Source organism: Oryzias melastigma, linkage group LG3 (genome assembly GCF_002922805.2).
Source record: "Oryzias melastigma strain HK-1 linkage group LG3, ASM292280v2, whole genome shotgun sequence".
In the NCBI taxonomy this organism is placed as follows: domain Eukaryota; kingdom Metazoa; phylum Chordata; class Actinopteri; order Beloniformes; family Adrianichthyidae; genus Oryzias; species Oryzias melastigma.
This window is the reverse complement of record NC_050514.1, coordinates 12,078,012-12,102,042: the sequence shown is the minus strand read 5'-3', so window position 1 is coordinate 12,102,042 and position 24,031 is coordinate 12,078,012. Positions and strand designations below refer to the sequence as shown.

The 24,031-nt window shown below is 41.1% G+C and overlaps 1 protein-coding gene across 18 annotated transcripts in view; it reads right to left on the bottom strand.

Annotated features, from left to right (window-relative positions):
• Positions 1-564: 564 nt before the first annotated feature.
• Positions 565-24,031, bottom strand: part of baz2ba (bromodomain adjacent to zinc finger domain, 2Ba) — a 66,466-nt gene continuing 42,999 nt past the window's right edge. For 2 of the 18 annotated variants that reach the window (XM_024296351.2, XM_036209698.1), the window contains 30 exons: positions 21,372-22,107; positions 20,839-21,117; positions 19,089-19,149; positions 18,883-18,991; positions 17,960-18,061; positions 17,309-17,540; positions 16,961-17,053; positions 15,108-15,169; positions 14,823-14,888; positions 14,074-14,139; positions 13,301-13,345; positions 13,036-13,068; positions 11,397-11,462; positions 10,940-11,080; positions 10,448-10,702; positions 9,988-10,211; positions 9,097-9,171; positions 8,795-9,026; positions 8,654-8,716; positions 7,506-7,650; positions 6,509-7,296; positions 6,173-6,410; positions 5,937-6,092; positions 5,532-5,692; positions 3,666-4,003; positions 2,991-3,126; positions 2,771-2,917; positions 2,386-2,687; positions 2,119-2,262; positions 565-2,036 (listed from right to left, as the gene is read on the bottom strand). In XM_024296351.2, the coding sequence (XP_024152119.1) occupies positions 1,880-2,036; positions 2,119-2,262; positions 2,386-2,687; positions 2,771-2,917; positions 2,991-3,126; positions 3,666-4,003; positions 5,532-5,692; positions 5,937-6,092; positions 6,173-6,410; positions 6,509-7,296; positions 7,506-7,650; positions 8,654-8,716; positions 8,795-9,026; positions 9,097-9,171; positions 9,988-10,211; positions 10,448-10,702; positions 10,940-11,080; positions 11,397-11,462; positions 13,036-13,068; positions 13,301-13,345; positions 14,074-14,139; positions 14,823-14,888; positions 15,108-15,169; positions 16,961-17,053; positions 17,309-17,540; positions 17,960-18,061; positions 18,883-18,991; positions 19,089-19,149; positions 20,839-21,117; positions 21,372-22,107 (5,652 nt within the window). In that variant the 3' untranslated portion in view covers positions 565-1,879. The remainder of the gene's footprint in view (positions 2,037-2,118; positions 2,263-2,385; positions 2,688-2,770; positions 2,918-2,990; positions 3,127-3,665; positions 4,004-5,531; positions 5,693-5,936; positions 6,093-6,172; positions 6,411-6,508; positions 7,297-7,505; positions 7,651-8,653; positions 8,717-8,794; positions 9,027-9,096; positions 9,172-9,987; positions 10,212-10,447; positions 10,703-10,939; positions 11,081-11,396; positions 11,463-13,035; positions 13,069-13,300; positions 13,346-14,073; positions 14,140-14,822; positions 14,889-15,107; positions 15,170-16,960; positions 17,054-17,308; positions 17,541-17,959; positions 18,062-18,882; positions 18,992-19,088; positions 19,150-20,838; positions 21,118-21,371; positions 22,108-24,031) is intronic. The other 16 variants (XM_036209721.1, XM_036209712.1, XM_036209700.1 and 13 more) reach the window with 16 other exon arrangements.

Sequence of the window (24,031 nt, the reverse complement as noted above, 5' to 3'; positions counted from 1 at the left end):
GGAGAGGGAAGTCTGGGCATCTTTGCTCAGACTGCTGCCCCCGCGACCCGGTCCCGGATGAAGCGGAGGAAGATGGATGGATGGATAACTTTCAACATTTTACTCTCTATTATAATATATTCTCCCAAAATTAAACAAGTTAGTTGCTTCACTATGTTAGCAAAATAACGTTGATAATAATATAAAACGATGTGGAGGGCCAGATATAATTGCCCCGTGGGCCGGATCCGGCCCCCAGGCCTTGATTTTAACACATGCTTTAGATTGTTCCATGTCTTGACTCCTTCAATTAAAACACATCTTTATGTTTTTGTTCTGAATTTTGGCAAAGATAACATTTTAAACAGGAAGCTAAAGCTCATAGATGCACTCATTAAATAAGGCAGGTGTTTCCATTAAATATGTTTAAATCTTATCAAATTGTCTGCAGTAAGATTTTATCATTTGTGTCTAATCTGTCTTTTAGTTCGTCAACATGTGCAGAGGAATTGAAATTTAATTTAACTTGGTCGTTTATTTTCCAAAAATAAAAATAAAAGCTGAAAGAAAACCCGTTTGACACACTTACATTGGAAAACATCCTTTTAATAGGTCCGTGCCACACACTAGTGAAAAATAAAGCTCCTACAAAAGAATGATACTTTTATTCCACAATATCTTAAATAAAGTAACTTCAAGTACTTTTTACTTGGGTACAAAAAAATCTAGCTGCCTCCATCAGGCCACAACACACAGCAAGGTTCAACACAGTGGTTACAATTGGCCTTAGGTCCTCTGTATTGTGGCAGATCATGAGGAAATGCATTATGGAAGCAAAGAGCAATGCTTGTTCCTTTCTTTTTTTTCTCTGAGGAATGATTTCTGTGCCACTGTCCAGCTTTGGAGGCCTTGTTGGATTGAAATCATATAAAAAAAATAATTACCAGAAAAATGAAAACTAAAAATAACAAACCAAAACAAGAACATCCTCTACACGCCCCTGTTGGAAGGGTAGGCACTACCAAGATTAAGGATACCACAGTGTTTGCAGAGGATATGAATATACTGTACAACCAATATTTATGATAAGGTTTTTTCCATCACGTTCACTAAAATAGAATGCTACAATCATTCTAAGGCATAAACAATATCTTAATATTCTTAAACAATTTGTACACATCGTTCCAAACAAGACATGATATTGACATTAATAAACAGTATATACACACAAATCACTATTGTCTGTTTCTCTGCTGTTCCTGCAAATAAATGAAGTTTTGTAGTATGAACAAATGAATACAGTCCTCTGATGCCTGAAGCACTGAACAGTGTAAACAGTTTTTTTTCTTTTTTTTTTTTTTCTTGGCTTTGTTTGATATTTGGGAGAAGAATTATAACACAGAGACACATTCCTTTTTTTAATTCAAAGCAGTTCAGATGATTCCTCCTTTTCATAGAAAATGAAGTGGACCTTGATTCATAAATAATTGTACAAAATTAAATACATTCACTATAATACGATTAAATAACAAAAGACTATTTACAAGTAGTGGAAAGTATTTTAGCGCAGATACATCAGAGACATTTTGAGGATTTATTCAGTGCAGTGTTCTGAGACAGGGAATGGTATTGCACTCGGACACCCCTTCTCTCTGGGACTCTTTGGGGCTTTTATCCCTGTTGTAATAAATCCAGCGCACCTCATGTAACAACTTTCTTTTTTTTTGTTTGTTTGTATTTTTTTTTTCCAAGGTGACATCTCTCGTAGGTTCCTTATTAAAGAGTTGACTTCCTCCAACCTGCAAAGCCAGGAATCCATCCGAAAACTAAAGTAAAACCTGGTGCTCCAATATGAAAAAAGGTGAATGAGCTCACGGGATGGGGGGGTATGGACAGAGTTTTAGTTTGTTTGTTTCAGAAGCTCAGTCCAGCGCTTCTCAAAGAACTTCCTCATGTTATGACCAGCTCGACCAATGTCGGAATTGTCTTCATTGAATTTTTCACAGTTATCAAAGACCAGGTTGACATCAATGATGAAAGTCTCCAGGTTCTGATACCTGAAAGAAAAGCACATCTTTATGTGAGAATCCCCAAAGGTTTCCAGCTGAAGAGCAACAGACTAAAATAACGGGAACTTACTGGCTGCTCACAAGCTTCTCACGTATGGTGGAGAAGTCCATGGGTTTCTTGATGATTTTTTTGTAGCCGGGGACCGATTTCAGGTTCACAGGTGTGAGGAAAGGCCATGCATCCTGATGTCGCTCCAACTCGGCGAGAAGTACTCTGGTGAACACACACGCAAATAAAGGAGAAAACATTGATATGATGTTCTTGTCCTTGCAAGGAGTGTTTTTTATGCTCAAATGAATGCAGTTTGGATTGAAATAAAATCAGGTAAGCCCATACCTGCATAATCCCAGGTCTCTGTTGTTGTCTCTCGCCGTCTTGGCGCGTTTCACACACACAGAGCTCTCCTGACTGACCAGCATCAGCGCCGGTGAAGTCTCCTCTGTCTTCCTCTTCCTGTTAGTGTCTTTCGCTCCTTTCTTGGGCGTGCTGCTAACGCTTGCCGAATCGTCTTCGGACACCTCACCATTGCCAGCTTGCTTGACGTTTTTCTTTGCCTCCCCGCCTTTCTTGCCCCCTCCTCCGCTGGGCGGGAGCGGTTTGGATGGAGGCTTTTTGCTCTTGGGGGATGGGCCGCTTGCCTGTTCATTTAAACAAATTCCAACGTTTACTATCAACGCCCTTTATAAGTTAAGACGAAAAGACATTTAGCCACTGAAAGCACCTTGGATATGCAGGCTGGGCAGTACCAGTCTCCTTCTGGGATGCTGGTGATCTTGGGTTTGTGACAGTAAGTGTGGCAGCCTTTGTCACAGCCGTCACACAAGAGGAGCAGGTCTTCATTATCTCCCTTTTTGCACATCTGACAGTACTGAATGACACCAATGTTAGTCAAATACAGCCGTACACCCCTTAAACAGAGCATCTTTGGAGTATTTACGTACCACTTTCATAATAGATCTCTCCCAGGCGATGGATTTCTGCAGCTGCTGGATGCACATGGCCAGCTGAGCAGCACTGCGCACCTCGCTCAGGGCCTTCCTCCACACCTTCATCCCGTGCGCCACCTCTTCCTCACCGCTAAAAGAGGACAAAAACATGAAAAAGTGCCTCCCAAACATCCACCGTGGGCTTTACTACACACAGGCTGTTAGGCATCAGTTGAACTGGTTGCCAAACAAGACAAAAAAACATTAACAGCTCAGAGACAGGCATTAAAGAGTTGAATGGTGCCTGGAAGAGCTTTTTTTGGTTGTTGTGTTTGTTACAAGGGGTTTTCATGCAGATAGTGAAATATTAGGAGCCATAAATGCCCACGAACAACATTTTGGAGATGCAACATCATGCACGACAAAGAAAAAAAGGAAATGATGCCAGCAAACAATGAGTGTGCAGGAATGGGATCTGGGTGGGGCCCTTACCACCAACAGAAAAAATAAAAACACAGGAAAACACAAACACCATGAGCAACCACGACACTGTGCCATGAAAGCAGCACGGATCCCTCTTTTTTGTGGGAATAATGTGGGGAAACACAAAGCACACACACGGAGAGGAAACACAAGCCTGGCAGGGGCTTAGTGGGAAAGTGGGGAGCTTTGGTTGGAGAAATGACCTACCCTTCCCTGTCAGCACTAGTGGATGGGGCGGGGGCAGGGACAGTGACCGTACCCACATTATCCAGTCTGATCTGAATGGTGGTACCTAAGGGGCTCCTCAGGTACCTTCTCTCGATGTTGCGCTCCAGATCAGCCAGACGGGTCACTGCTATGTCCAGTGGGTTGTCAGGGTGACGAATCACCCCACCCTTTTCTCCACGATCCTCTGGATGCTCCTTGGAGTCCCTTGAGTCTTTGTCCCCAGCGCTTGTTGACGCTGCTGTGGGTTTAGTGGGGGGTTTGTGCTCATAGTACACCAGGTCCTCCCGCTCTGACTGGGGGTCTGGATACGTCCAACCCTGGAAGGCAAAGATGCCGTGAAGTCATTTTGACCTAAAGCTACACAAATCTTCTTTTAAACAACGTCCACACCGCGTAACAATTTAAAGTAGGGATGTCCAGATGCGATTGTCTGATCGGAAATCAGGCCCAATCATGTGGTTGGATGTTGTCTCCCAATCAGGATTGGATATTTGTTCATTATTTTGATCAGCGTAGTATATTTCAAGCTTGTTTTTTGAAATAAAGACCCTAGTAGAAGTGAATAGTTCACAACATTTTACTGCCGTAAAGCACAGCAGAATACAGCAGCAGTTTGAACAGCTCGATAAAGTTAGCAAGAAATTCATAGACTTGAACTTCGGAGCTACAAAATCCTTTTATTAAATGTTTAAAATGGACAACAAGCGTTTGTTGCTCTTTGTCTTAATGCAAACAATGCAAAAGCATTACAATAGAAAACAGGACCAAATGTTGTTTCTTTGTATTGAGAACGGCGCTCTCCTGCTGCCGACGGAGAGATGGCACTGAGGCGCTGCGAAGCAGGCTCCAGGAGAGGGTGTTTGAAATAACTAGATAGATCCATAATCTCTCAAAAACAACCAGATCTAATAAATTGTTGCATCAATATAAGCTCATCATGAAAACTCATCATCATTATGAGAGAAACTCCTTGCTTTTAAGTTTTTAAAGAGATATGATCACATGTGGTTAAAAATGTTCAATATCTCTGAAAGCTACAGCCACTGAACTTTGTTACATGACTAATTATTACCTTATTATGGTACTGCAACAAATATTTTTGGAGAAAATCATTTCTGTTTATGAAGAACTTTTATGCAGACATGGATCAAAATTACTCAACTTACATTTCATTACAGTTTCCAGACTTTCCCACGAGACTAAATAATGCCTAATTTTACTAGTTAAAAGTTAACTTTTTTCTGTTGATATTTGCACTATTTTTACTTAATTGCTCACAGAAGTGCTCTGTTATATTGTTAAATGACAAAATTAGGTGAATAAAATTAAAATAGGGATGGATCAGTTTGTTTTTTTTTCTTTTTTTTTTAATGTTTCATCAAAGGTATTGGTTTGGGACTCTGAACTGGTAAAAAAAAAAAATAAATAAAAATTAAACGACTTGGAAATGGATCAGAGGCAATAAATTATTTTTGGTAAAACCAAGTTGAACTTTAAACCAATCAGGGACTCGGATTTGGGAGAGCCGTATAGATGGCGCCCCCTTTAAGTCGCAAAAGTCCCAACCGTTGGAAAATTGATCATAGAGGATTAATTCATAATTACGGTTTGTGCCCAGTAGGAATTATAACACAAAATCTTTCATACATTGGAATAGAGCTGTGAAAGGAAAGTAAGACTTTCACACTTTTGCATTAAGCCTCTTCCAACTGTAGGTGGCGGACATGCGCTAGTAAACAGTAGAAAAAAGGGGAGGCCCCTCCCTGCTTGTCCAGTGTGAACATTTGTTCAATAACGTGTGCCACATCCCCGGTGTGAACATAGCTTTAGAGCGTTTGTCTTCACCTTGACCTGCAGGCTGGCTGCAGTGACCTTCCTCTCCAGCTCCTCCACCTGCTGCAACACAGCAATGTCCATCTCCATGGCTTGTTCCTCCACACACCAGCCCCGCACAGACTCCACGCTGACCTGGCTCTCCTCCAGCTCACGTAGTTCAATCATGGCCACTTGATGAAGAACATAACAGACATCAGTGAGTCCTGGATGGCAAACATCCTCACTGGTGCAGACAAACACACCGACAAACATGCGCAGATATTCAAGCAGTTGAATTACATGTGATGCAACGCTTGCAGCCTCTGAGATCACTATGAAAGCAAAACACTTCAAAGCTGGAGTGACAGCACAGAAACTGTAACTGTTACATATGCAGGGGGATGTGGAGTTGCAAAGACAAGTTGCAAGGCTCACCATCTTTGTGTTTGGTGCAGACCTGCGGGATGATCTCCAAATATTTCTGCATCTGCCTGTGGAGGCAGCGCTCTCGGATTCCGCGGCTGTGGAGGGCTCCGACCAGTGATCTCAGCTGCTCGATGTCCGACACACGCCACCAGCCCGTCAGCATGTCTGCCATAATGAACAGGAATATAAGACGACGAGGTGTCTTCAGTGCGTTCCGCCAAAGACATAAACGCCCTGATGCTCACCTTCAGGAATAGGCCGCGGCGTGAGGTGGTCGAGGGACTTCGGCATCTCCAAAGCCAAGTTTTTCTCGACCCGAGGTACGGGAGATTCACTGGTGCTGGAGATGCTGGCAGCTGTGTTGCCCTCTGCAGAGTGGCCTGGCATGGGGCTGGGGCTGCTTGATAGAGGCATGCTGGGACTTATCATGCCACTGGGCCAGCTTCCAAAAGAAATGCCTAACAATGAGCCACCGGACTTCACCTGATATAAAGAGTGAGAGGGGGAAAAACCTGTTACAGATGTGGAGGGGGAAAGGCAAGACAAAGAGGTAATCTGTCATTTCCAGTAACCAGGCTCACCTGCAGAGCAGACAGTGGGTAGTTGAGGAGGCCAGCTGGATGGTGAGGACTGGCAGAGGCGGAGGCAGCAGACGGAGTGAGGGGGAGAGCCGGCGACGGCGGCGGAGACCTTGGCCTGCCCGGGGTTGAGGACGCCTGAGGAGACCCACGAGGCACTCCTGGTGGAGTGGTGGTGAGGGAGGAGAGGTCGCACGGGTTGCGAGGGAGCAGACTGAACCAGTGTCCGCTCCTCTCTGTCAGGACTCTGAGCAGCTGATCGTTGGCCTGGAAGGAGAAGTGTGGAGACGGAGCCGGGGACGAGGTTGGAGGAGTGTTTCCCGGGCTATCGCGAGGAGCTGGCAGGTTGGGGAAAGATAAGAAGGTTGAAGCTGGAGGGGGGATATTTGTGGGGTCGTTAGTGGAGGGAGTTGCCGCTGACTCGGGGGCATTTGGAACGTGGGAAGAAGATGTTCCTGTTTTTGAGGGGCTGCCGTTTTTCCTCGCGTGGGGACTCTCCTTTTCCTCCGCCTTTATAGACTCTTTGCCGACATCCTTGCTGCCGTCTCTCAGCGTGCACAGCTTTGAAACACAGCTCGGCTGCTTGTAGAGCAGAGACAGGGAGTTTTTACTCCCCTCGTGCTCCTTTTGTTCCTCCTTCTGATGCTCCAAACTTTGGGCTCGAATGTGCTGCCCATCAAGGCTGGCAGACTTCTCCTTCTGCAGTTCGATCTCCTGAGGTTCCTCTTTTATCTTCACCTCTTCTGTTGCTCTTTTCCGTCTCTGCCGCTCCTCCTCGAGTTCTTCTAGAGCTGGAGCCAAAACAGGAAAACAGATGATTGATCTGTTTGGAAGAGCGACTGTTGTACAACTTGTGATTTAAGGTGGTGAAAACAGCAAATGTAATGTGTCAAAAAGTTGATTTACTTTAGAAAAAAAAAGAGGAAATGATGTAAAACAGCATGTAAACTTCTTTATGTCCTGATGTCATTCCTTTACTCTGTGTCTGTGTGTCCACTACCTTCTCCACTCTCCATGGCCTCAATAAAGACTCCTCCACAGTGGGGCAGCACCCAGTACCGGCGGCGGTAACGGTCCTGCCCGTACATCATGGAGCGAAGAGAATGGGATATCTCAAAGAGCTTTCTTCTGGTCTGATGGTGTTGCTGCAATAACAGAAGAAAAGACCGATTTCAGCACATCTATGCCGCCTCCCACTCTGAGTCACATTCTGATTATTGCAGTATTTTTATTTGCAGTCAAACTTAAGGGGGCAGAAGGGGCAGAATCGTGCATGTGATTATTCAGCTCTGACGCTGCGCTGTCTCAGAACAAACTCATCTGTGTCGATGAAGGAGGAGTTGCCGGGTGAGATTATGTCTCAGAGAATTAACTTCAGAGGATGAGGTCAGACGACAGGAGGGAACAACAGACCACATCCAACAGCAGACAGATTGCACATAGCATAACAATGAATGAACCTGCAGTTTTGTCAAAAACTAAATAAAACTTTAAAAGTCCAGGATTGAGTTTAAAATGAGACAAAGATTTTGTTTATATTATCAAATTCATTTTTTCTTTTGCAGCAAATTCTCCACAGCTATAACAGCCCCTTGGAAATAAATCAAAACATTATTTAAAAAAGCCCTTTAAATAACCAAAGAATTCTTATTTTTAGAAAAATAAATCCAGTCACTAAGACATGTTTTCTTAAACTAAGATTGTTTTGCTATTGGAAAACTTTTTTTATTTAAAAATGTACATAATTAAATTAGCTCAATCATTATTAAATTCTTCAACTTTGGATTTTTTTTAGGTAGAAAAACACATTTATTTGTTAGATTCTAACAAATAATAATTATTCTAATAAATAAAGTTTCACATGTATTGAGTTCAAATTACAAAAAAAAAAAAAAAATTATGTCCAGTCGGCACGTGAATAGAAATGTGAACATTTGAACACAAATTTGAACATATTTGATCAAATTGTGTGAGTTTTAACTGCATCATAAACATCTGACTTCATTACTGTTTCTTTGCTCTATTTGTTGTCTTCTACATATAATTCTTCATATAAGCAACAGATGATCACATATAATGAGCACGTCGATTATTTCTAAAAACAATCAGTTCTGTGACAGCACAAACGGGTTTTAGAAGTGTTGGTACCTTTGCTAATTTCTCTATTTGCTTCTCCAACTCCTCGACACTGGTGGCCTGGTCAACTTCATCCTGATGACACACAACAAACTATTTGAGGAAGACTGCACTCGCTCTGTGTTTTTAAAGAGTGTTCAGATCAATTTTTACCTCATCATATGTCTCCACCCTTCTGACCTTTTTTATCTCATCCTCCTCATCATCTTCGTCGTCCTCTGCTTGGTCGTCGCTGTCATCGTCGTCGTCGTCATCGTCGTCACTGTCTCCGCCCAGTTTCCTTTTGCGTTTAGCTGCAGAGGACGGGGTGCAAACAGACTGGCTCTCTTCTACGCTCATGTTGGCCTCCCGTTTCCCCGTTCGTTTGGCGTAGATGGTCCTCAGCCTGGACGCACACAAACCCTGGTTCAGCATGGCAGAACACCGTGAAACGATAGACTTGAAAGACGACTTACTTCTTTAGTTTGCCCTCCATGATGATCTTGTCTTTCCTAAGGTTTGCCATCTGATCCAGGTTCTTGTCAATCTCACTGCAGATGGAAATGCTGGCATTTTAGCACCTCACGATTATTGTTATAGATTATAATTGGGTTTGAACTGAACTGAACTGATATTCAACGGCACTCAACAAATTGAAATATTCTTTGCTAAAATGCTAACAACCTTAAAAACACAACATTTCATGTACAACATTCAAACACATGATTGAAACATTTTTTTTTTATTTCTATAGGAAAAAAGTGCCAAGATGACAAGGAAGTTTTTTACTTAATTGATTTTTCTGGATTGTAGTCAGATGTTATGCATTCTGAGCACAAACAAACAAAATGTGTGGAGCAACATATCTCTGACTTGTTTCCTCTTAATTGTTGCTGTTTTTTTCTTTTGTTTTCTTCCCAAGGCTTTTACAGACTTTTGGGAAGGTTAAGTTTGAAAATCTCCACTCATCAAGGTTAATGATTTACTCTTACGACTTCTACAGAAACAGTGGTGAAACTTTTTCTTTATAATTCCATCCACTTCATGACATGGTCTTGCAATATAATCTCGGAAATGAATGAAAATAACGGTTTAAACTGGAAATCCAGAATCAGTAGTGTCAAATGTACAAAAATAAACAACCAATCCACATGGAGTCCAACTCTAACTCAATCATAACTGTCTTTAAAGTTTTAAAGTGATTTCCTAGTTGCTTTTTTTGTTTGTTGTTGTTTTGTTGTTCATTCTCTCAGATTTGTTTAAATATATCTTATGTGACTGATCACAGTAAATACATATTATTTTCTAATGTTTTATCAATCTGTGGACAGAAAAATGATTATGATGTTATGATGTAGTCCCTGTACCTGATAACAGCTTTGCTACAGGCCAGCTCGTTTGCCAAGAAGCCCAGGATGGAGGCCTTCTGAGCGGGCGTGTGAGCCTGGAAGGCTTTGGTCTTCAGACTGAGGGCCAAAGGAGCCAGGTCTGTGTTGCCACAATGGGCTCCCATGTACATCTGTAGCACCTCAGATACATTATCCCTGTTGATGCCCACGTTGGTCAGGTGGTCCCCAAGCATGGTTTTGGTCTGGTAAAGAGATGGAAACACAGACATGTGTTGGTGCATTCAATTAATCGATTTAAAACAATATTTTAGCTTGTTAAATGACAATTCATCACTATTTATGAATGTATTTTGAGCGAGAATAACATAACAAATGTAGGCATACATTTATTAAAATGATCATTATTATTGAAGTATTTACTGAAGTATTCCCTCATTTGAAGACAGAGAAAGTTTTCGAGCTTTGTGTCAAAGCTCACCTTTTGCCCAGGTGGCAGGCCAGGATCACAGACCGCCAGAGAAAGCAGCTTGACTAGAAGGTCTTGGACTTGGCCCATGCTGTCCCCCACATTGAGCAAACCCTCCTGCAGCATACCCAGGGTGGGCACATCCACATTCATGTCCAGGCCTAAAACCTTCCCGAAACCTCGCAGGAAGTGCATGAGCATCAGGCAGTTGGACACGGCACGCCCTGGTAGGATGAGACCGGGAATCCGAGAAAACTCCGGGAGAGCCTGGACATAGGAAAATCAGTGAATGGAAATAAAAACCAAACTCCAGATCCATGTGCTACTCCACAGAAACTTAAAGGCTAATTTAAAAGATTTACAGTACGACTGGTTCTTAAAAAAACATAATGCACTGCTCTTTTCTAACCACTTGGTGGTGCACATTTTCATTAATAAAAATGTTCTCTGCAACTCCTAAGAAAATGTTCAAACAACTGCTGCTTTACTGGTATTATTAGTTACCTTATGGTCAGACAGACACATGTCTTCATTTGGCTTCTTCAGTTCCCTCGCTATCTCCAGTTCCAGTCGGCGTTGCTCCAGTTTACGCTCTTTGTTCAATCGCTTCTCGTCTCTTTTCTCCTGCCGCAAGCGTTCGCGCTCCTGAAGAGTCCGACATTCAAGGGCGCATTAGGAAAGCGAGGCATGTGCGTGGATTTTTTTTTGTCTGTGTGTGTGTGTCTGTGTGTGTGTGTCTGTGTGTGTTTGCAACGACATCTACTTTAAATTGCTGAACATGGCTAGAATCCTGTCTAAAAACCGCCGTGCTTTCAAAGGAAAAGTTCTTGAGGGTCTTTTTACTTGCTAAGAGTGTCAAAAAAATTGAAAAGTGCCTGAAAAAGAGGGAATCCACTGAGGAAGCAAAGTCTTTGGCCCTTTTATGAAACAGGATGTGTGTCTGTGTGTACATAAGGACTACCTCTGCTTTCTTGCGAGCCTCAACAGCCTTCATTAGCATTACATGTTGCCTCCTCCTTTCCCTCTCCTAGAGTGGCAAAAAATAGACACACATTAATAAACAGACGCCGCACGAGCGGCATTCAAGGTCGTCTAAGTTGATCGAGTATTAATGCAGAAAAAAAAAAACTGATGCACTACATTCAGTAGAGGCACCAACACAAAGTGATGCTTCAACATGTGTACACTTTCACATGTATGGTGGAAGCATAAGAGTACAGTCGTACAATGACAACCAAAAAGCAACACATAGATGCGGTACAAAGTAGATGTGATGACAGGCTCAAAAAAGAGAAGCAGCTGAAATCTGTGACGGCGCCTCCAAACTAAAGCTGACACAACAAAAAGCAAACAAAATAGCTGGGTCCCGCGAGCTGCCTGACATGCCACACTGACTTTATAATCAAGTGAAGGAATATTCAGAGTCACTGTTAATGTTGGTTTGATATATCGCTGGGATAATGCTGGCTGAGAGGATGGCAAAGGGTTGCTACGAAGTGAGCAGTTCCTCTTCAGTGGTTTTGGACGCTTAAGCATTAACACAGAGATTGAGACATCTATGTTGTTCTCTGGTGCATGAGACACCATCTACTAAAAAAAGAGAAAAAAGGCTCAGGAATTACTGCTGATCACCTCAGGTTAATCAGAATATGGAGATTGTGGCTATTTCTTCCACTGAGATGGACAGCAGCATATATGCTTTTACATGCAAAATTACAAAATAGGAGGTAGAGATGTTAAAACTTTAGTTTGACTCTAAATCATGTAAATTAACACTTTTCACCCATGGAGTGAAAAGTGGGATTAGAGGTGTTGGATGCGGTAACTGGCTTGATCCAGAGAGGAAAAGATGGTTTACACTGAGCTACAACTGTCAGAGTAAGAAGGGCTACAAGCAGGAGAGCCAGGCCAAAACGAAACGCTACACAGAACCATGTTTGTCCCGATGGTGGTCATCGTCTTTGTCTGTTACTGTGGCTAAGCTCAATTGAAGCACCAGTCAAAACTTGAGGTAATCGTGCCCTGGAAAGCTCTCCACCATAAAGACAAAATGACTCTCAGTAGCCGTTTTCATTCTTTGTGCAGAGTACATGAACAGTGAATGACAGAGAGGTTGGGACGGGGCAGGTTAAAGCCCAGCGCTCTGCGGACTGCAGGACAGATGCACGGACGAACAGACACAAGCTCGATGTCTGGGCTGGAGTCGTCAAGCACTCACGGGTAACACAGGCTACTCCAATACAACAGTTAGACAATGTATGTGATGGATGGAAACTCCTCGAGCGCTTTCTCAGACAAGTGAGTGTGGATTGGCTAGCAGCCTTTGCAATGCATTCTGAGTAGAAGGGGAGGATGGGGGAGGGGGGACAGAAGCTGCCTGGCCACCGTGACAGGGTCAGTTGTCCCTCAGGACAAGCAGATGGAGGCAGCACACTGACTTTTTTTTTTTCTTTTTTTTTTTCTTTTGTTGGTTTTGCTGGAAAGCCATGCAGAAGAATGTAGTATGACAGCAGCCAGTGCTACACTTAATGCATTGCTATGACAACCATAACACAACCAGTTACACGATGCAGGTGTTAGATGTACAAAAATAAACATACCCATACCATATCTAGTCTATGCCTCTCCAACTCCTGGCAGAGAGAGTTGGCAAAATATTATGGAACAGAAGTAATATCCAGTACCAATAAGCATGGCGTTTAATAAAGAGCAACACTGAAGTATGTCATTATACAGATGTTTGGCAATTAATCTCATTCATGCTGTATATATTCACACATGCCTGTATTTAAGTTCACACTAACGTATATGTAGAGTCACACACACCTTTACATTTTCTACAACAGTATATTCAGATGTTCTTACCTGGTGTTTAAGGATCTCCGCCTGCTGTCTCCTTAACTCCTTCTCCTTGGAAAAGAAAGATGAAGCAGACTTTCTTAAGCTGCCACAATTATTATAAAATGTAGGGGTGTAATGATTCTTTTAACGATTCGGTTTGTATCATAATTTGTGGTTGGGGATACGATCCATAGTTGATATCTGTTTGAACGATCTGATTCACGGTCCTAAAATCGATCAAGAACATCTTTAGGGAGAAAATTTCAACCAGTGTGACTCAGAGATAAATACCTGGTACTGAACAAATTAAGTCATGTTTTCCAGATTCCTTGTATTTCTTAGAAGATAATTAAGTGTAAATTAAATGTGTTTACAAGCAAACACGTAAACAAGAATGAATGTCAAATCCATTCACATTTTAGATTCATAAAGTTCAGCCCGCTGTTGCTCTTTCACTTCAAAATAATACAAATTGAATATTATTAGAGCATTCTACCACACTATAACCACTTATAGTTTGATCATTTTTTGCTGACATCACGTGTGTGTTGTCTGCTGTGATGTCACATATTCGTTTTTGTGTTATATTGTTTATTTTGAAACGGTTTTAGATCAATCTGGTTAAATCGATTAATTGATTAATCTTTACACCCCCAATAAAATGACCTTATTTGATCTGACTTCTGTTTTTTTCCGTCAGTGAATGGAGAAAAATCTCCAAAACACTGTTTGCTAATTAAATGTAATTAAAAATGACACAGTTTGAGTTCTTTTCAGAATAAATAGGGAAAGAGTACCTTCAAGCGTTTTTCAGCCTCCAGGATTTTGGCGTTAGCAGCTTCTTCCTTCTTTTTCCTTTTGGCCTATAAATACAGATGACAGTCAAAAGTCACAGAGGCAGACATCAGTCAGTGTTGATTTAAGCTTTGTTGCACTTTAAAGTGATCGTCTGCAGTTTTCTGGTTTGGCGCTGCGGTTTGGAGCTCCAGTCAAATTTGTAAAAACACAGCGGATGAATACTGTTTCTCTTTAACACGTAATTGTGAAATGTTGAAGCCTCCTGTTAAGAACGGCTTGCCAACCGTGTCAACCTAAAATTGATTCGCTTGTGTTTAAAACACTTTGAAGCTCCTTCAGAATAATTGTGAGTGTCGGCACATTTGTGCATGCGTGTAGATGGGCATGCGTCCTGGGATGTGTGTTTGTGTGCAGAAAACAGCACTTTTTTTTTCTTTTTTTCTGCTCGACCCACTTATGCTAAACTGTTACTGTTGTCTGATGAAGAAAAAAAAAAGACTTTTCTGTCCAATTTAAATACGGTCTGAAGAGGCAGCAACAGCCATTTTAATATTCAACAGCCGTCAACCAAGACCAATTTAGCATTAGTTCCATGTGGAATTATGCCTAAGAAGACGCAACTCCCCCCCAATGCATGCTGCTGTTCAGTAATGAGCTTTAGGAAGATTAAAACACTATAGACTGAGGGGCTGGAGCTATCCAGGAATGTTCTGCTTATTCAGAGGTGCTGTTGGATAATATTTTCTACCTCCAAAATTTGCTGTGCTCTCAGTTCCTTTTCCATCCGAATCTGCTGAATGCGCTTGATTTTTTCCTGTAGAAGCACAACGAAACAACACATAATCTCTTCATATCTTAGAAACCGGAAAACGTCTTGGATAAAATTCCAATAGGCATAAAGGTCTCTCTGACTTTTACAGGCTTGAAAGGTGTTCTTAAGACAATCGAAAAGTAACACTGCTCTTTATTTCCAGAGTTTGAGGGGACACTAAGAGGAGGAAAAATGGGGGGAAAAGTGCTGAAGAAGACCCACCTGCTGCTTGAGGATCTTGATCTGCTCCTTCTGCTTTCTCCTCTCCTCTGCTGCCATGATAGCTGTAGGAGTACAGAGGTTTTTAGCTTATGTCCAAACTATGCTTCCAAAAGTAACCTTTACATCCACATCCAAGACTATTACTCATTCCGTCAAGCCAAAATCATCATGTGTCATCTAAGAGTTTTTTTTTTTTTTTGTATCATAAGAGAGTTAAAACCCTCATTAAAAACAAGCAAGGAAAAACAAACATCAAAAAAGTATTGAGCTCTTGTGAATAATATGACTGATCTAAATAAAATCTCCTTGTTGCAGCTCTTGTTAGGTGATAACAGCTCTGTCAGAAGTGTTGTGAAAATTAACCACCGGATCAAAACAATCAATATGAACATTGATTTTTACACATCAACTTCCTGGAAAGCCTCTTCCAGGATTTTATGAATAAGAGGCTTTCTGTGTTGACTTTTTCCCCCACTTGTTGGTTCAAAACATTCCAGACGTTCACTTTGACTCGTTTGGACTCGCTGGGAATGATTAGCAGTAACATGAAGGAGAATATATATATATATATTTTTTTTTTATTCTTATTTAATCAGGAAATCTTCGTAAACTATCAAACCAGGAGTTGGTGTTTAGTATGAAACACTTAGGATGTATAGTAGTGAATCAGATTATTGGAAGTTAGTGAAGTTACGGATTCATTTGCTTGAGAAATGGATGATGTGCTTTAAAAGTGAACCTAAAAACTACCACACACTTTTATGAAGTCTTCTTTATGGCAAAACATTTCAGTTTCTAAGAAGAAAATTTTAAAAATAATGTAGGCACCTCAAAAGGTCTTTTTAAAGGTTTTTTGGTTTATAAGTCACACCTCAATAACAATAAATAAATTAGTACAATTGTAATGTTTTTGAGAGCATGTTTTCACACGTTTTGTAAACTAAAACAACAAAGTAACAATAATCTAATATACTTTTAGTTACTTTTTTAATAGGAATTTGCTCAATGCTCATCATCACCACAAATTTGAATTTAAAATGTGAAATTTTAATGTTAATTGATGAACTATATTATAGTTGCTGTGATCATCTTGGTGTTTCTTTTAACTATGCAACCTGCCTTTTAAATGAGTCTAAGCACAAACCGCTGTGACTGAAGGGTATTTTGATGCTTGATGAAGCCACAGCTCTCAGAGTACAAGTCACTTTTAGTGTTTGAACTTTATTCATTTTGCACTTTACAACTCCTTTCAGTGTGCCGAAGAGCTTCACAATAAAAGAAAGAAGAAAGTTTAAAAAATAGACAAATGAAAACAAAATTAAACACTTAAATATGAGAAATCTTTCAATTGTTTGACTAGAGTTTTACATTGACAGTCAAACACTGTTTGAAAGAACAGTTTTACTAAATTTGATCTTGTTTTTATAAAAACCTTTCTTAGAAGCAAAACATAATAAAAAATGTTGACAGATGAAGGAATTTTACCGACACAAATCAGTGGTTTTTCTCCAGGTTGAAATAGCCCCGCTTGCAAAAGTTAAGGAAGAACTACTAAGATTTTTACTAGATTTATCATGTGCGTGAATAGAAAAATGTGTGATCACTTTATTTGAAACTAGCAGCTCAGTTGAAAAAAAAAAGATTAGAGGAAAGGGAAGATTAAAGCTTCTCCTTTAAAGTGGAAAAATCAAATATGAACCCACACACAACAAAAGGAGTGAAAGCAGCATGAATTCCCAGAAATGTCCCGCCGCTTTTCATAATACAATCATTTAGATCAAAGTAGTTGGAAGTGACAAACTGACCAACTGCATAACCCGCAGGAGCATGTTTACGGTGCTGCGCGCTCTTACCTTGCTGCTTGCGAGCTTCTTTGGCTGCACGTGCCAGAGCCTGCTTTTCCAGTTTCCTCATCAGTTTCATCTGGGCTGCCTGTCGGGCGATTTCTATACAGAAGAAAAAAAGACATTTTTCCTCATTGATAAACTCGCTGGGAACACAGGAACACGGCTGTTATCTAGTCTGACCCTTTTCATCATGACTTATTCCTCCATATTCAAGCATCCTTAGGAGATAAATGTATTAAATTACCGTGTAGCACTTCAATACTTTTCTACTTCCTAGCCTTGCTGTACATCTAACACATGAGGAAAATAAAAAAGAAATCAATCTGAATAAAGACACAATCAGGGCTTATTTACGTTGCCAACCTTGAGCCTCTATTTTGCGCAGAAGTTTGATTTCACTAGGACTTGGGCCCTCGGGTGCAAGTGGATCACCCACATTAGGGGGTCGTCCCTTCCTCCTTCGGTTACCTTTGGCACCATCGCCTGCGAGCTGCCGCTCTGAATTTGGGGGGCGACCCCTACGGCCCTCCATTGCCAAAATACGAGGAATGATCTCCTCTTCCTTCAGCAGGCTCCACTGTAAACCCTGACGGAGAAAGAAACAGAGAAGATGGACTTCCTTGCATAAATTTCTTTATTTATAATAAAATCATAGCTGGCTAAACTTTAATCCAAATATTGTAAATGATTTTTTAACAGAAAATTAAGAAATTTTAAATAAAATTGACAAAAAAGGAGTAAAATTTGCATGATTCTTTATTGTAAAAGAGTTAATCTTTGTTCAGACACAGGGAAATATATCACTGGTCACCTGTGGAAGTAATGTCAGCTTATTATTACATTTCTCCACGCACAGTGAGAGGTCTATGAACTGGGACTACTGAGACTTTTGGTTGATTCCTATCCTTGCCCTGACAGTGACTGCTGCATGAAGCTTTGCCTGCACTAGATGAAAAGATGAACAGGGATCAGGGACACAGAGAGAGAGAGATGAAAGGCAGTCACCTGGGGTCCTTCTCTGGCTTCATAGAAGTCACCAACCCTTATCTTTGCACTGAAGCTAAAATTATCACGCGTGATGCCACTTATTCCATTTCTGGCTAGATACTAGAGAAGAGAAAATAATCATGGCGTTGGTTTAGACAAGAAATAAACGTAAAAAAATTTAGCCACATAGAAAAAGCAACTGGGAGGCACTAGACTGAAGGGAACTGACAGTTACAGTGCATCTGCGCAGTGTTGCTAATCATTATAAAAGCAAGGGGGACAAAAAAAAAAAAAGAAAAAAAGAGCAAAGGCTCTCAGGAGAAGAAAAAAAACGGCTTTGACCTTGGAATGCACAATTCAGGTCCCTTCCTTATTTATCTGTGGCATTCCTGTTCTGTTGCTGCCTGCTGACTGCACAGCAGTTAAAGTGCTGGTGCTTAGGCAATTTGCTGTCGTGTCTGCGTGCTCTTTTGGAATCAAAGACGGTTCGGACAACCGGTGTGACTGAGATTCTGATGAGGCAAACTTGGAAAATAACAGGCATTAGTGCACAGCAGAGAAAAGAGCCAAAATTGTGCATCCCAAAAACTAGGCATTAATCATTTTTTTGGGAGGGGGAGGCTGGGAGAGGTGAAAAAAAGTGGCACAAGAACTGAATCTAAGAATATCATCTCTCACTATTAAGGTCATAGAAAGCGGGATGTGGGTGGGGTAGGAGTGCAGCTAAAGCAGAAGCATGGACAATGTGGACAAACGCTGATACTCAAGCACTTTTGTGGGCAGCGTAGGTGATCAGTTTTGTGGCTTTTTGAAGGAGGGCGCAGAGATTTGAGATGATCTTCAAGTTTTGCTAAAAACAAAACTGCTCATCTGTTTGCCCACAAACTTTTACTTTTGTATCACTGATGAAACTACACTGCGGTGACACGCGACAAAGGTACCTTCATCACATCAGGGTACTGCCTCAGTTTCTTGCCACAGGGTGCGTAGTAGGCCACCTCACCCTGTGGGCGCCCTGCCACTGTTTTGATTCTTGTTTCTCTTCGCCATCTAGGAAGGAAAATTAGATTTGAGCTTACAGAAAGATTAAAAAAAAAAAAAGATTTAAAGTAAGGATGTTTTAGGTTTTACATTTACATGCACTTACCCCAACTCCAGAGGAGACATTAACTCCTTCTCATCTGTCACTCTCTTTCTCTTTCCTAACCCTTGGAGGAGACAGATTGAGCATAAATGAGACTAAAAAAAAATCATTCAAATAAATCATTTATGTAACAAGCAGGAAACTTCATCAGCTATCATTCTGTGCAAAGTTGGAAACACTTTGAAGGGCTTCAAACAAACTTTTTTTATACAAATATATCAAACAAACTGATGTGAGGACCACACAGTTTGTTTGCTGCATTTAAGAACACAAACCCCAAAAAACAGGATTCCTACAAGTTCCCTTAAGTTACATTTCAGACTTTTTAAGACCTTTTTAAGGCCATGCACATCAAAAATTAAAACACTTCCCATTTTATGAATTTATTCTCATTTTACAATCAAACTGAAGCTTATTGTTGTTTGTGGTCCGTGTCATGATGCTTTTGCATGTTTTCTTTTTTTTCCAAACCAGTTGTCTGCATTCAGCGTATCGATGGATGATAATTTGCTCTGCTATTGTTTATTTCCATTATTTGTTCAAAATAATTTTGTTTAAAAAATTACATTTTTGACATGAAATGTAAAACAGGAGTATTTAAAAGCAATTTTTTTAAGGCTAGGATATCAAAATTCAAGACTTTTTACTTTTGAAGGTATTATTTCCAAATTCATAAATTCTTTTTTGAGATCTTGCAGGAAATCCTGAAAAAAAACCCTGAAAACTGTGATTTTAGGTGAAATACCCTCACAAAATGAACCAGAACGTAAGGAGAAAGAAAATGAAGGAAACTACAATAAACTAAGATGGAAATAGATATTTTCAGTGTGCAGTGGTCTCTCGCTATAACGCGGTTTACCTCTTGTGGTGTCACTGTTTTGAGGATTTTTTAAATGCAATTTTGCGCATTGTTTTCTACATTCTGATTGGCTGTAAACTTCTGTCAATCAATCTCCCGTTCAAAATGTGTTCAGCTTGCCAAATCTACATAAATCTTTAGTTACATTTCTATAATAGTTGACTTATTTTTCTACAAAGGTTTGAACTTTTAGAGTTCAGACCAGAGAAAAAAGTGTTTAAACGTTCATGTCTGTCTGAGAAAAGTGTAAAAAGTGTGTAGTGAGAAGTTTTAAAACCTTAAAACAACTTGAAAAATTGTTTGAAAAAAAAAAATAATAAAGATGACGTCTTTGTGGATTTCATCAACCGCATGCTATTTTTGGAACACAGACCTGCAATAAAAGAGGGACTATCTGTGAAATTGTAGTGTTTAAAAAAAGCAAGCAACAAGGCAACCTCAGTTCATTTAAAATCTGGTGAGTTCGATAAATATTTATCAATATTAAAGGAGGAAGGAATCAAGCACCTAAAGTAAAAAAAATAAAAAAAAATAAAAAAAGAAACCTGTAAATGTTGCTTCCTGGCAACCTGCACCTCTATGTCCTATTTACCCTGATCTGTCTTACATAAAGAGGCGGAAATTAACCTTGTTGCCGTGCCAAACAAGTTGTCAGAGCTCTTTGGCATGTCTCTACAGGACCTCCACAGCTGCAGTTGAGTCATGACAACCAACTGCCTTCTCCCTCCCGTCCACAAAGAACAAACCCTCCACTGAACCGCCAGAAGACAACAGACAATCGCTTCCTTTAAGCCACACATTTTAACTTAGTTTTACAATAATGTTGTTTGTGGCGGTACATGTCAAGGCGCTTTGCAAAAATGTTTCTTTCCATTCATTACAAGGAGACATTACCTAATGAAGAGGCTAAGCTATAAGAGGAAGAGCCTGGAGAGCTGTGATAGGTCAAGGCACTGGAGCTGGTGGCGATACTGGGACTCTTGATGACCTGTAGGTTGAGAGGGGAGCAGCTGCTGGTGGTGGTGGTGGTGTGATTGGTTGAGGAGTTCAGTAGTTCTAGACCTTTGGTAAGCCTGCGTGGAGTCATCTCCTTCTTAGATGATCCTGATGGTAGCTGCTTTAATTCCTTCCCTTTCTTCCCAGAGATGTCGCTGTCTGAGTTGCTGTCGGACTCTGAAGACGGCACACGGGGAAGCAAAGTTTCAAAGGGATGCAGAGGTTTCAGGTATTAAAACAGCGTTTCTAGAATTGTACAAATTAATCATTAAAATTGTGCTCCTTCAGATTTTCTCGTTTGGGATTTTTTTCTACACTTTTCTATTGAGTTACGTTAACAGAAGTTTATTAGGTAATTCATTAATTGATTTAGAAAAGGATTGTCTTAATTCCAGATTTTCAATTCACTGCTGCACACAGATGGTACCAACCTGACAGACTCTCATCGGAGTCCTCTTCATCCTCCTCCTCCAGGTCATCCTCATCATCATCATCATCATCTCCTGAGTCGTCAGATTCCTTGTTGGCGGGAAGACCAGCTGTGGGGTTACACGTCCCAGGGATTCCCACACCGGGGATTCCTACCCCAGGGATGCTAACCCCAGACATGCCGATGGCAGACTCTCTTCCTCGAAACAAGTCTACCAGAGACTGCACTGGGTGGTTCTGAGAAAAGCCTTTCCAGGCAGCTAGCAGGTCAGTCTGTCCCAGCCCTGGTGTCTGTCCCTTACCCTTCAGGGTCTTGTTCTTTCTGGACCCATGGCCCGTGGCATGGGGTGAGGTAGTGGGAGGCTGTGGAGGAGGCCCGGCTTGGGCGGCCGCCGGGGCCCTGCTCGCCCCCGTGCTGAGATTGACGGGCATGGAGCCGGCGTCCAGGTCACTCGGGGGGGATTTGCCTTGAGAGGCAGAGTCTTTGCGAGGTTTGGTGATGAGGGCCAGAGGTGCGTCCTGAGTGGTGCTTTGGATGACTCCATTGGGGTGATGGGGTTCGGGGAGCCCGAGCAGGGCACTCGAGAGGAAGAGGTTGGAGTGATTATTCTGGGGGGGAGGCGGCGGAAGAGGTTGCACTGGTGGTGAGGACAGCAATGTCCTCTTGGGAGATTTGTTTGGCCTCTGCTGCTGCTTCTTTTGCTCAGCTGGGAACGTCTGCCCTTGGGACATGAGAGTCTGGCGAGGAGAAGGAGACGGGGAGGACCGGGGGGGAGGGAAACATGGGACGGAGTGGACAAAGAGAGGTTAAGAAAATGTTTCTGAAAAGAAACGGGACAAAGTGGAGCTGCTCTAGCTGTCAGTTTATATCACTTTTGATTGTGCGAGCAGGTGACAAAACTACAATGCTGAACAGTGGTACAGTTAAGTGTGTCTAAGCCTTTTTGGGGGGGGACAAAAAGAACATAAATGCAATAACCAAAGCTATTGTTCTCAACCGAGCGCATACACACACACAGCAAAAAAAAGAGGCTCTGAGTTGGTCTGTAAAAATGTAATTAGTTGTCTGCACATTTGAAAGCCCCAGCGTTGTTATCACAGTCCGGCTGGGCATGTTTGCCTTCTTTGCACTGATGACAAGTTTAGTTCAATCTGTGTTTAAGGAGAGGCAGGTTAGATTTTAATGCTGCACTTTCAACTGAATGTGATATGAAGTGAAACAAATCAATTTCACAGACCATGAAATACAGTAACAGTGCCGAAACCACTGGGGATCCAGCCCCCTTGTAAACTTCTCTGTGCTTCTCTAGAACAAGAAATGGAAAACGCTTTCCGCCGAACACACCGGTATCAGTGAGTTTACGGCATTGATTACCGCGCTCTCATCTAGAGAAACAAAAAACCACGTCCTTTAGAGGTAAATAGGGAGTTTCATGAGATTTGACCAGAAGTATAAATAATAAAGTGAGGTGTCTGAGCAGTCTTCCAATGGTAATGAAAGTAAAACATGCTGCTCAACAGCAAACAACAGAAAACCCTCCAAATTCATGAATTATTAAAACAAAGAAGACCACAGAAATGCATAGATTGTGGCGCTTTAATGAGCTTAATATGAGGGGAAGTTTGAGCTGAACGAACATATTTGGTCAGTAGCAGCTTATAAGTTAATCTGCCTGTTGAGACACTGTGATTGACTTTTTATTAAAGTAAAGTGGGATCTGGGAGAAAAGGGAAAACTCCATTAAAACCTTCCTGGATTTACATTTTGACTCAATTTAAGGAGAATTCACTAAATAAAAATAACTCATCCATGTGAGAAGCAATTTAAAAAATAAGTTACAACAACAAAAACAGAAGCAAAAGAAAGGAGAGAATCTACTTTAAGTTCCACTCCGATCAGCTTTTGAACTATTAAAAATAATATTTTCTGCAGAGCAGCAGTAGTTCTCAGAAATTCACTCATGAATTGTGGTGAGGACTGTTGGCATGGAGTAAGCCTGCCACTACTTCCCATCATCCATCCGTTCACCTGCTCTCCCACTAGCTTACAGCTCCTCACAACTCCAACCTAACATCACCTCCATTACAGCTAGTGGCGCAGGAAAATGTTTTAGATGCATCAATTATGATTCATATGAATTTTAAATAATCGATAATCGAAACAATTATACGATTTAAATTATAAGTAACGAGCTGAACTAAACACAAAGCATTTTTCACTCATTTTTGAAGAGCACACAAACATGGTTGATCTTCCAGATCTCGTCTTCTGACCGGCCCGACTTCGTTTAAGCCGATCGTTTGGAAGCATTTTTGCTTTTATAAAGTGGAAAGTCAGTTGGATAAAAGTCATGCAGTGAGCAAGTTATATCACACCAAACTTAAATATGTAGGAAATCACAATGAGCGGCTACTAGACACTATTTATCATGATTGATGCGAGTTAAAGAGCGTTCCGTTAAAGCTGGTCTAATGATAAAACTTATCTTATTTAAGGTTGTTGAATTCAGGGAAATTTTTTCCATTTTGACGCTGTGAAAGATTTTTGATTATCAAACGAAATATTTTTCATGTCAGAATTTTTATGTTCTCAATAAAAACAAGTATTCTGATCTGGTCTTTACTGAAAATGTACTTTGGTGGAGAAAAGTAAGTAATATTG